Source organism: Miniopterus schreibersii (assembly GCF_964146895.1).
Source record: "Miniopterus schreibersii genome assembly, chromosome: 1".
NCBI lineage: Eukaryota > Metazoa > Chordata > Mammalia > Chiroptera > Miniopteridae > Miniopterus > Miniopterus schreibersii.
The window spans coordinates 180,490,851-180,503,570 of NC_138101.1; the positions used below are offsets into that span (position 1 = coordinate 180,490,851).

Genomic DNA, 12,720 nt, shown 5'->3' on the forward strand with positions numbered 1-12,720 from the left:
GATCAAGTGGAAGGCGGTCATGAGTGGCAGCCACCCTCAGGGAACGGAGGCTACACACCCACAGTGGCCGTGATCCTGTTTCCCCCGCACTGAGGCCCAATCAATGCGGCCACATCCAGCCTTTTCTTTAATAAGCTGATCCTTGGGCTAAATCCCCAGCGCTCTGCACCTCGCCCTGGACGCTTTTGATTGACAAAACTAATCTCTCCCCCACCCCCACATCTGCCGCTGCCCACATCCTCTTGCAAATCATGTACTCGGCTGCTGACAATTAGATAGAAGACTTGGGATTCGGACGCAGGAGGGTTATGAGGTTATGAATCAATCGTGGGGGCTGGGGTAAGATAACAATCCGGGGGAGCCCATCCCAGACGCCTCACCACAACCCTCAGAGCCTCCGGTTGATTTATGAGTTGGTAATAACCTCGTCTGGTCTCCTGCCCCCTATTATTTTTCATAATGCACACAGAAGCTTTACATTTCAGGGAAGGCGGAACCGCAGGGGCTGGGGGCTGGGGGGGGCCCGGGGTTTTCCATCATCAGGGCGCCCTTCCTGCTGTGCGGCCTCGGGGCGCTGGGGGCGCGGTTGCCTGCAAGGAGACCCCAGGGAGGGGGCCCTGGCTGGGCCTGGCTTAGGACGGAATGAGGCCGTGATGCTTGGGTATCTCTGGGTTCAAAATCATACTTCATGTGTGTGGATTTAATTCCTCCAACCTGTTCAAAACCAAGTGGGATGCAGAAGCAGTCCTGTTAAGAAGCAAGAATCATGCACGACCCAAGCCAGTCACAGGCAGCTTGGCCCCTGCAGACTGGAAGCCAGGACAGCAGCCAGGACAGCAGCCAGGGGGGGCGGTGTCCTGCGCCCCTGGAGAAGACGCTTGAAGACTTTCTCCGTCTCTTCAGGAGACAGCCAGAGCTGAATGAGGGAAAAGAGACATCTGAATTGCTGCCTAATAGGTTTTAATGCGTTCATTTGTTGAGGTTTCTTTTTGGGGAAGAAAAAAAAAAGTGACTTTTGAAAGAAGACAATGTGATGGATGAAAACCCCTGAACCTGCCTCTGAAGCAGTGGTTGGAGAATGCCCGGCCAGGGTTGCTGCCGGTCTGCGGTGAGGTTTCCATGGGCCACAAAAACTTGAGAGAAATGGTAGTGAACATGCACATATGGATGAATACATGTTACGTGATGTCTATTTGAATGTAACTACTGATTAGTGAGCATTTATTAAGCCCCAGCTCCACGCCAGGTCTTTGCTCAGTGCTGGAGATAGACAGAGGAACAGAGCCCTGCTCGCTCAGAGCTGTCATTTAGCAAGTGTTATGGGCTGAACTGTGTCTTTGCCAAAATTCATATGTTCAAGTCCTGACCTCCAACACCTCAAAATGTGACCTGATTTGGACATAGGGTCCTCGCACCTGTGATTAGTTAAGATGAGCGAGTTAGGGTGGGCCCTAATCTAGTATGACTGGTGTCCTTGTAAAAGGGAGAAAGTGGGCTCAGAGGCACGCACACAGGGAGAAGGCCATGTGAACATAAAGGCAGAGATCGAGGTGATGCATCTACAAGCCAAGGACACCAAAGACTGTCCCAAACCACCAGAAGCTAGCAGGGAACAGGCTCTCCCTCACAGCCATCAGATGATCCAACCCTGCCAACACCTGGACCTGAGACTTCTGGCCTCCAGAACTGTGCAACGATAAATTTCCATTGTTTAAGCCACTCATTTTGTGGTACTTTATTACAGTAGCTCCAGGAAACTAATCGGGGAGCGGGGGGCACAAGCACTCATCAAATAAGCACATCATGAATGTCTAATTCCAAACTGAGGAAGGTGCTCCAAAGAGAAGGAACTCCATCCTTGCAAAAGAAAGCTAGAGGACCTGGACCTGTTGTGGAGAGCAGTGAAGGCTTTCCTGAGAAGTTAGGTCCAGAGGACTGCAGGAGTCAGTGAGAGGTAGAGGTAGACTGGAAAATGGGGAGCTCATTACCGGCCCAGGGAAGAGTGTGTGCAAAGGCCCTGTGGTGGGATGGAGCAAGGTGCATTCTGGGAGTGGAAAGGTGGTGCATCGGGCAGAAGAGGAAATAAGGGAGGGAGAAAAAGATGTAAGGAGGTCAGAGAACCAGAATGATGCTCAGTTTGTTACATTCTACTGAGTGACAGTGGGGTAAGGGCACCTGTTTTGCTTTCCCCCTCAATTCCCAGGAAATATACTCCAGAGGAGCAGGGCCAGAGAAGCACCAGAAAGGAGTCCCACTTCCTCAGTGAGACCCCCTCAGGCTCCTAATGCTTCCCTGCCGCCACTCCTTCCTTCATCTCTCCTTCCATCCAACAAGCTGTTCATCGGAGGATCCCTTCCTAAAAGCCTCAGAAGACCTTTGAAACTCTCTAAGGCCTAAAATGATAAAGCAGGCAAATAACGCAGGAATGTCAAGTGGCTGCCATTTCTCCCAGCCATGCAGATGACTTGATTAGACGCTTTGTTCCTAAATCATGGACCATATCATAGCTAATGTGTGTTAATTGTGTACCAGACACGTGCTAGACGGCCTTTCCTTCAACCCTCAGAGCCTGTGCAGGTCCTGTTGCTATTGTCCTTGTGTCATGTAAGGAGATGAAGGCACACAGGAAAAAACGCGACCTAATAATAAACAGTTTATTTCAGCAGAACCATGGGCTTTGTGGCAAGGGCTTCGCATACATGATCTTATTTTAGCCCATATTTCCTTCCCTCAGTTGACTTGTGAAGAAATGAAGATTAGGTGGATGCTGGTTAAGGAACCTGCTCAGGGTCACACAGTTTGTAAATGACATAGTATGAGTCCGCCCGAGTCGCCTGCCCTTATAAACACTGTGCTTTATTGCTTCACATGCTTGCTAGGCAAGTGTGTATCTGTTAAATTTGTCATGCTTTTCCTTGGAAAAACTGGAGCCCCTGAGCCAAACGATGTGCCTCAGAAATGCCACGAGGCCCTTCATCACATACGTTCTTCCACCTGTATTTCCTTCTGTTTTCCTGCAGCTGGTTGTGTGCCCACCTCCAACGCCAAGTTTAACAATGCCTCTTGCTTTCTCTGCTAGCTAATTGTTGCCTGTGGTTTTTTTAAATTCTTTAACTAAGGCATGAAAGAAAAGTCTAAAACTGTAAAGACTGTGCTATATAGAGTATCTTTCAATTTATCTACTAAAAGGAAATAATTTGTTTACCTCATAGGATTATTATAGTAGGGTTATTCCAAAGCCTGGAATATAGAAAGTGCTCAATAAATGATTAGCTGAAAACATATCGTAGCAATTATTATTATCATCACTAAATTAGTATTTCTGCTTCTGGGGGAAAAAATGAGTACAGAATATCACTTTTCCAATTATTTTTCTGTCTAAGATTCACAACGTGACTCAGAGACAAGGTAGGCAGAATGGTGTTGTGGGAATACTACTTGGCATGAGATTGCCTGGATATTAACCTTTGCTCTAATAGGCTTACTATGTGGCCTTAGGCCTCTCCAGGCCTAATTTTTAAAATGGGTTTAATAGTTATTATATTTTACACAATCATGGTTAAGATGATATGTGATAACAGGGTCAAGTGCACAGCCCTGGCCTCGGGAATGCCGCTCCCCCTTCACGAGCATTGGCCTGCGCGTGGCACCTACACGCTCGATGACGTGGCCTAAAGCTCACGCAGCTGAGACCTTGGCAGGTATGTGGGAATCCAGCGTCAGGCCGAGCCATAACCTTGGCTGAGGAGAGCAGTGAGCTCCCTCACAGCAGGAACCGTCTCATCTTTTGTTGGGCCCCAGAAACAGCTGACTCAAATGGAAGTGTCTTTCCCTAATGGTGAGGGTTGATAAATACATTACCAATCACTTCAGTTATCAGTACCAGGATGTATAAGCTACCAAGTTTCAGGGAACTTGAATTTTGCAGGTGACTGGAACCAGTCTTTCATCAAGTTCACATGATCAATCTAATCCGGGCTCGGAGGGACACAATACTTCGGGGGAAATGGGGGGAAGTGTTTCTGACTTGTTTGGGAGGGAGCTCTACATATCCCTGACTCTTCAGGGCAGCTTAAAACACCTGAAGGCAAAGCCCAGAATAGAATCCTTTTATAATAAGGGTCTCCCTCAAACCAGAAAGAGAGCTCCTTAAAATATTGGAGGACCTTACCAGCTTACTCAACCCCAGTTTACGATGATCTAGAGTTGACACAACTTGGAAGTCACCAGGAAGAGACCACTGAGTCCCACTGTACCCAAGGAAAGGGTAAGCAACCCAAGGGCGGGGTGCAGGTTGTCACCCTTACTCCAGGACTATGGCGAACAGCCTGGTAGAATCTACGAAAGGCCACTCTGAGGCTCTGGGGCCTGTCAGAGGGCCAGAGAGTGCCCAGTTTGAGGCCCGTGGGTGAGCCTCACAGGCTTCACTCCTCAGGGAAAAGGCAGCTTTGCGAGTCCTGCCTTCATCCCCCTGCCCTTCCCTGGGGAGCAGAAAGCATCCAGGGCCTGGGGACAGCAGGGGCTGGTTCATGTTCCCCAACCCTCCCCACCTCGCCTGCAACCTGGATGCTCCACTTTAGTCTCAGAGGCCAATTCTTCCCTCTATGATCTTTAAAATGAAAACTATTTGTCTCAGTGCAAAGTCTTATATTAGCTATAATACTTGCAACAATAAAGATAAATTTTTTTAAAAAAGTCTTATAGTAATCTTCTATGAACTCCAATAATAAGGAAATGTGAAGAACAGAAATTTCCTATAATGCATCCTCCCCTCTCTCCAAGACAGTCTAAAGTTAACAGTTTAAACGTTCCTCCAGGGCTCTCCGTCTCCATATCTGTATATATCCATGCATACGTAGCTAGTGGAATATAAATACAAATATATATTTTCTATTGTAAAAATGTCATTTTACAACATACATGGTTCTCAATATGCTTTTTTATTTAATACAATAGATCTTCAATAAATACTTATTGTATGATGGGCCATAATTTATTTATTCAATCCCCTACTAGTGAACTTTTGAGTTGTGTCCAAACGCCCTTCCAATAAACACAGTTATATATATAAATGACATAATTGAAGTAGATGCATATAATACATATAGAACATAAGCTTACCTGCGTGTCATAAATACACACATAAATACACTAACAAACTATCACATTGGGAACAAGTGTCTCAGGTGCCCTCTGGTGTATTTCATGATGTCCCTGGAATATATGCTGATAAATTCGCCTTAAAAAGAAAACTTTCAGCCAAGTGTTTTAGGACCTCTGGGATAAAGAGTGACTGTCCCACATTTGTTCCTGGTATTTTTATATTGATTTTAAATCCTTGGCAGGACAGCTTGACGAAGATAAGAGCCAGAACCCAATAGTGATCACAAAGGGCAGCAGTGGATTTTGGATAGAACAGAAAATAATCTTCCTGAAATTCCTTTTGGAATAAGAAGGAAAGAATGATTGGGGGTGGGAGGGAAGGAAAAGGAGAATGCTTTCTCCTGGTGGTTAGTTGGACTATTGTCTGATTTTACAGTGTAGCAATTGTAGGCCTTTCAATGGACATAATACTGTGACAGATTTTCCTTCCTTCCTTGTTCCTGGGGCTGAACACGCAGGGGTTTACTTTCTGCCGCCAGGCTGGGGGCTGGGCCCCTGGATTAGTCCTTGGAAGCCCAGAGTACCCCATGCCCACGGAATGAGCGTGTGCACAGCCCTGGGCATTGTCGTGTTTGCTGACATCTACCACCCGTGCCAGGAGCATGTGAGGGCTGGCGGGGAGGTGGGTGCTGCATCTGACTGAGGGCAGTGGCCCAGGACTGCCAGGGGTGGCAGCCCGGCCCTCAACCAGGGCCCAAGGACAGTCACACCAGCCCCCAGATGAAGACACTGACTGTCATGGTGGCTTCACTCGGACAAGAAACCGAGGCCTGTGGTCCCCACCGTGCCAGGGAAAAAGGAAAGGGGCCTTTGTGACTTTCCCTTTTTTACCAAAAAAAAAAGGGCTTAAATGGGATCCTTCAGCACTGTGAATGCAGATGGGGCCCGGTGGACTGGGGAGACAATTAGGCTAGATGCTGAGCCCATAAAGCCAAAAGGGGCAGAACCCCAGACAACAGTGCTGCAGGCTGGGGTGGAGGGGAGGGGGAGCGGATATGACAGCGAGGAAGGGGTTTCAATGTGAATGAATACTAATTAGTGACATGGATATTAATGATGACAGTAATTAACAGGGGAAAGGAAGGGCTGTCATTGTCCCAGGGTGAGTAATCAGTCTTGGCAGGTGATAAATAATGGTTCCGCCAGCTCAGCAGAAAGATAATCCGCCTGCCCTGGGGAGAGCTGTTGCTGATGCTGGAAACCTCTCCGTTTCTAGGCAACCCACAAAAAAGAACTATTTTTCTTTTGAGGAAAAAACAGGTTAGAGTCTCTCCCCCACCCCCAACTTGGGATTACAGTTCTTATTTGATTTCTGCTTTGTTCTTCATTTCCGAGGACAAATGTTGAACTTGTATAATTTGGAGGAAGTGGACCCACACGCACAAGCACACAGACATGCTCGCCCTTTCTCTCAGAGCCTGAGTGAGTGGGAGCATTTGGATCCAAAGTTTAGCTCATAGATGCCAGCTGGGAGCAAGAGTGGGGAACAGCTTAGAAGTCTCGCTTTTGAGGTTGAGACGCGGGGAGCATGCAGGGACTGTGAAGACTGGTCCTGGGAGGGCAGCACAGAAAGAGTAGGAAGGGACCCCGGCAGCTACTACTCAGGGTGCATTGACCTTCCAGAGAGCCAGAGACAAGCAAATGTCCAGGCACTCGGGCCTGAACTGGTCTCCCCTCTGGCAAGCAGTCAAATCTCTGGAAGCTTTATTTCTGGTAAAGGACAATAATTAAACCCCTCTGCCAGCTCTCCAGTCTTTCAGCTGGGACTCTATGCTAGCAGAACTATCAGCAGCACCCCGCTCCACCCCCCAAGCCTCACCCCCACGCCAGGACTGGGATATCTAGAAATGTTGCCCTTCCTGCTATTTTCCACCACGCATCCCATCCTGAAATGACAAAGCCACCTTCGGAGGTCTGCACTGGTTTAAAGTGAGGTTTTGGGGTGACAGAGGTGGATTAATCAGAAGTTCAGAACCTTCCAGAAAACTGGACTCCTCCATGCCCTAAGAAATATTGGTTCTGAGGACCACATTTTCAAAGGGAGGCAAACAAAAGGGAATTGTCCAAAATGGTGAAGGAACCAGGGTGTGTCATGCAAGGGAATGGCTGAAGGACAAGGCATGTTTCACCCAGGGTGGGGCGGGGGGGAATCAGGGAGACGCTGATAGTATGTTAGACGAACTGCCCAGATATTTGAAGAACTGTCTCATGAGTGAGAAAGTCTAGGTTTGTTTTTCTAGCATCAGAATGCAAACTAAGGCCAAAGAGAGCAAGTACATAGTCAAGTTTCTGCTCCTAGAAATCAAAGACAGTTTAACTGAGACAGGCTGGCTAGGAGAGAATTTACGAGTTCCGAGGTTCTGGGGTTTTTCTAAATGGGGATTATAGCACCTCCTGTCCAGAGTATTGCAGATGGGGCTCGTGTACTGGCTGGGGTTGGAGTGAATAAGCTTTAAAAGTACCTTCTGACTCTTAAGATTTTAAATTGGTTAACATAATACTAGATGCCAAAACAGGTGAGCCCCAAATTTCTGGGGCTTAATATGACAAACTTTCAATCAGGTCAGAGCCCAAAATGGTCATCAGTTTTCATAGTTGTTCAGAATCCCAGGCTCCTTCCACATTGTGGCCCTGCCCGCCCCTGGGCCCTTGAAGTCCTCTCCAGTGGGCCAGCAGATGGGGGACAAAGAGGTGTATGGGGCTGTGCAGGCTCATGTGGGAGTTTTTACAGTCCAGGTCTAGAGGTGGCATATGTCATGCCCACTGTCAGAACTCAGTCCACGCCAAAATGCAGGAGCGCTGGGAAATGTAACCTAGGGGACAGTGAATACATAGACGTGTCTCCCGGAGACACAGGGCTCATTTCTTTCAAGGTGGGCCCATGGCAGAAGAAATTAGAAACTTCTTCAGGAACCTGGTCAGCCCTTGTCAGTAAAGGTAGGCAACTGAGGAGGCCTCTCCCCACAGGAAACAGGCTGAGGGCCAGGTGTGATAAAGCTTCGCCAGCCTGTCTTGGGGAAGTCATCAAAATCTGTCTTCACAGGACATCCCCTACAGATGCTCCCTAGAATGTGGACACAAGACCCTTCGGAGTCATGAGAAGTGGCTGTTTTTGGTAAAGAATGGGATTGTGACTGACAAAGTGAACTGAGGAGTTGTTAGGATACGAAAGCATCTGTATGAGCCACTCTCCGGGTGTGTGCTAATTCAAGTTAGGAGTCTCTTAGGGAATCGTGTTTCTGCTGCCACAGGGTCTTCAGGTGAATTGCTTTATCGTTGCAGGTACTGACATTGTGCAGTGGCTGATGAAGAACCTGTCCATCGAAGACCCAGGTACTTGACCTCCAACCCTGACTCCCCCCCCCCCGTGGTATCAGTCAGTATCCCACAGCCAAGTTCCAGACTAGACCCTGCTACCCTCCTGAGAACCGGGACTATATGCGAATCCCGAGATGTAGAATCCCTCTAACTTACAAATGAAGTTGATTTATTTTCTCCACTGAATATCTATCTTTAAATTTAAATCATCCTTTGAGGAAATGAGCAACCATTGAGAATGCCAAAGAGTCCAATACAATACCGTGTGAAATGAGTTGAATTCTCATTAGCCATAGCAATTAAAGATAAGTTGTAGCACTGTCGCTGCACAGCCTTCTAGAGCTGGATCTTAAAATTAGATTGCCTGGTCCACAATTAAGATGTTTAATTATTTGCTAAGATGCCTTCTGTTTTTTGCTTCTGCAAGAAGTGAAGGAATGATTTTTTTTCAACTTTAATTATGCATTTCAATTAGGAAAACCTTACCAGAAGAACAACAGCCAAACTCTAGCCAATATTACAGTTTCCAAATCTGTCCTCCCACCAGTAAATAAGCAGTAAAATTTATTTTCACGGCATAATTAGAAAATGGGGAGTTCCAGAAAAATGAAAATTCTAGATAAGTATAGCTTTTTACCCATGTGTTGTTAGTTAATGCTTTTCTGAATTTATTATTCACCCTCTGTCTTAACTGAATGTTCTCGATGCCTGTATTTCATATTTATAAATACCCACACATGTATTCTAATGTTCTTATGGATTAGACCTATTTGACCCAGATTAAATGGCCTCCAATTGCTATGCTTTTTAAAGATTTTTTCCAAGTGCCCTTTCTAGGTGTCTGACCTTGAGCTGTGATTCCTTGCCGAGGTCAGTATGTCAGCTCGGGCACTCCTGCATTTTAGTCTGATGCTCCTAACATACTATTGACTACACAACAATACAGTTTACATAGAGTTTGATTAAATATAGTTGCCAGAAACCTGAGTGCCAGAAAAGCAGGTCATTAATGGAGGTGACAGTAGTCTTTTTTACCACCTTGATTAATGACCATCTCACGACTAGTGAGAATTCTTAATTCTAGTCAAGAGCTTTATCCACAGGGGAAAACTATATCTGCCAATCCTTTGAAGGAAAGAGCCCAAGTGAACCAGCCTGTGTGTTTTCACTGTGCAGCCTGGCTTCTTCTGATTGTCCACCTATTAAAACTGGACTGAATATGTCTCTACCAGTTTAGTTACGTGTATTTAAAGCCAACATTTCATTTGATTATGATGCTAAACTAAGGACCACCTTTCTTCATGGTGGCCTCTTCTTCCAGGATCCCTGTTCTCCTCGCCCTTCTAAAATAATCATTGTATTACTGACATATTTTATTACTGTTGGTGGTGGTAGTAGTAGCAGTAGTAGTGGTAGTAATGGTAGTGGTTAGTAGTAGTGGTCTGAGAACCCTCGACCAGCCGGTGGCAGGAGAGTAGGTCCAGGAATCCTCTCCAGCCCTAGTATGAGGAGCTTCTGTGAAAGGTGCACAGTGATAAAGGTCATGTCTGAAGGTCAGCTCTACCTACCCGATGCCCTTGAGAGAACAGCCAGGTGTTGGGAACTGTCTGCCGTCTGAGAAGTGGCTGAGCAGGAGGAGTTAAGAACAATTCACCAGCTGGGAACAGAAGGGTGGAAACGAGGCAAACTAAGGCCCTGGGAAGATGGACATGTCTAACTTCCACCCCTCTGTCCCATTCCTCTCGCCGTCCGCCACATTCTAAGCAAAAGCCCTTTTGGTCAAAGAATGAAGCCAGAGTTCTAGCTCCTAGACTGGTGACATGAAAGTCACATTTGTGCTGGATTTTATTCTTACCTTTCCTGGGAAGGGAGCAGCTGCAGGTGATGAAACTTCCCTTTGTCGCTGGACCCATGATTCTTCAAGCATATAGACTTTAAAAAGCAAACTGGTCATCACCAAGCAAGTAAAATAAAGCTCTATTCTTTCTTATTCCACCAGTTACCTGTGTACGCTCCTTCTGAAGGATAGGTGATTCTTTATAAACACAACGCTTGGGTTATATGCAACCCCTTGAAAAGTTGGCAAGTGAAGCCAAAAAAGTTGCTTAAAATGTTTTTTAGAGCTTGTGAAATTAATAACTCCTAGAGATCCCTCTTCATGTCAATAATTTCTACATGGAAAAATTAGTTTTTTACCAGCAAAAGTACTTTTATATTTGTAAAGGTTACTTTTATATTATCATGCATAGTAGAATCATTTAAATTCATTCTTTTTCTTAGCTCTGCTCAGAAGAAATATACATTCTTAATGATTTATGTGAATCTATTTATGGCTGGTGCTAAAGTAACAAAACAGCGTGTTGATTGTGGCAAAAATATAAATAATTTATCAGATTGGCCTCCCTGTGCCATTGCCCACTACAGTGCTCACCACAAAAGTGAGGTTTGGCTTTATGTCCCTAAGAGAAGGGACCGTCCCGTCGGGGAATGCAGCGTGAGCCCGGAGTCTCTGCGGGCGGTGAGGCTGCGTGCACACTGCTGAGGACAGAAAGGATGAGAATAAATGGGTCAGGGCTGCCAGCGCTTACTGAGCCCTTCCCTGCCCGACACTGCTGAGCACTTTACGTGAAATATCTCAGCTAGCAGGTTGATCTTCACCAGAGCTCATGCTCCTGACCACGAGCACTTTCTTCTGGAAGCCTTGGAGGCGGGGAGGTGAGAGCAGCATCAGACTCTCAGAGCTGGGGCCCAGAGGAGCCCAGACACCTGGCAGCGCCTCCCAGCCGTCGACATCCACCCCAGCCCGATGCAATCATATCATAAAGTTATTGATCAATCCATCAACGTGCGGCTATCTAGGGGCGGTGGCGGTTGACTCCCGTTGCCTTTCTGCTCTCAGCTTACATTCAGCTAAGTAGCCCTGCACTCTGACGGCTCCCTTATGACTTCTCTCTTGCACCCTGGCCCGCAGTTGAAGCAATACACCTGGGAAGCCTTATAGCTGCCCAGGGCTACATCTTTCCCATCTCAGACCACGTTCTCACCGTGAAGGAGGACGGCACCTTTTATCGCTTCCAGGTAGGCCTGCCAGCTCCTCTCCCCAAAGAACCTTTTCTTTCATCAATCCCGATCGCAGATTAGAGCCACATTTAATAAAAAACAACCTAAGGGCATTTAAGGGGGCAACCCTTACTTCCCATCAGCTCGGGGAAAACCAAGAAAGGTTTTCAAGAAAACTTTTGTCTGGGCCATTTGTTGTTCCACCCAAATAATACCAAAAAAACCTTCATGAAGAACCTACTATTTACTGGACAATTTATACATTTTTTTTCCTCATTTATTCTGAAGGACAAACTTCTGGGGGGCAAATATCAGCCATTTTACAGATGGGAAAACTGAGGCATACAGAGAATTAATGGGGCACTTAGTAAATCTAAGAGACAGCCTTGGTTGGAACTAAGTCAGCCTGATAGCAAAGCCCTTGACCTTTCTACTGTGTCCTGCTGACTTCCTGCTGGGCAGTTCCTATTCACTGCCTGCTACCCCTTCCCACCCACTGTCCACTCCTCTTCTCAGATCCTGTCCTAGATCTGGGGCAGAGGATAAGGGATTGTGCCAAGGCCGAAACCAAAAGGGTTGGAAGCAGAGTTCTTCTGGCAGGGCCAAAGGCTGTCCTAGTCTGCCCAGGCTGCCATACCAAAATACCACAGATGGGCGGCTTAAACAACAGGCACTGGTTTCTCACAGTTCTGGAGGCTGAAAGCCCAAGATCAAAGTGCCAGTAGGGTTTGTTTAATGATGAGCATCCTGGCTTTCAGTCAGCTGCTGCTTGTTGTGTTTTCAAGACAAAGAGAAAGAGAGAGAGAGAGACCTGCTATTTCCTCTTATAAGGACACTAATCCTATGGGATCAGGGTCCCACCCTAATGGCCCTATTTAACCTTAATTATTTCCTTACTCCAAATACGGCCACAGGGGGTTATGGCTTCATCATCATATGAACTTGGGGAGACACAATTCAGGAACTTGGGGCTTGAGCCCAGTAAACCGTGCCAACCTGACTTCTGTAGTTAGACTTCTATTGTCTAAGAATAAGAAATGTTTGCCCTATAGACTAAGCTACTCATTTTCACATTCATTTTGTTTACCTGGATTCATTTCTCAACACCTAGATTAAAATGCTGACTGGCCTCAGGTGCATTAAGGACAGGAGAGGGTCGGGGTGTGGTGTCACCATGAG

General features: G+C 46.6%; 1 protein-coding gene across 5 annotated transcripts in view; it reads left to right on the plus strand.

The window, feature by feature from the left end:
* Window positions 1–12,720, plus strand: part of RGS6 (regulator of G protein signaling 6) — a 392,085-nt gene that overhangs the window by 301,056 nt on the left and 78,309 nt on the right. For all 5 annotated transcript variants that reach the window (XM_081117675.1, XM_081117677.1, XM_081117674.1 and 2 more), the window contains exons 4-5: window positions 8,446–8,496; window positions 11,453–11,559. In XM_081117675.1, coding sequence (XP_080973801.1) covers window positions 8,446–8,496; window positions 11,453–11,559 — 158 coding nt within the window. The remainder of the gene's footprint in view (window positions 1–8,445; window positions 8,497–11,452; window positions 11,560–12,720) is intronic.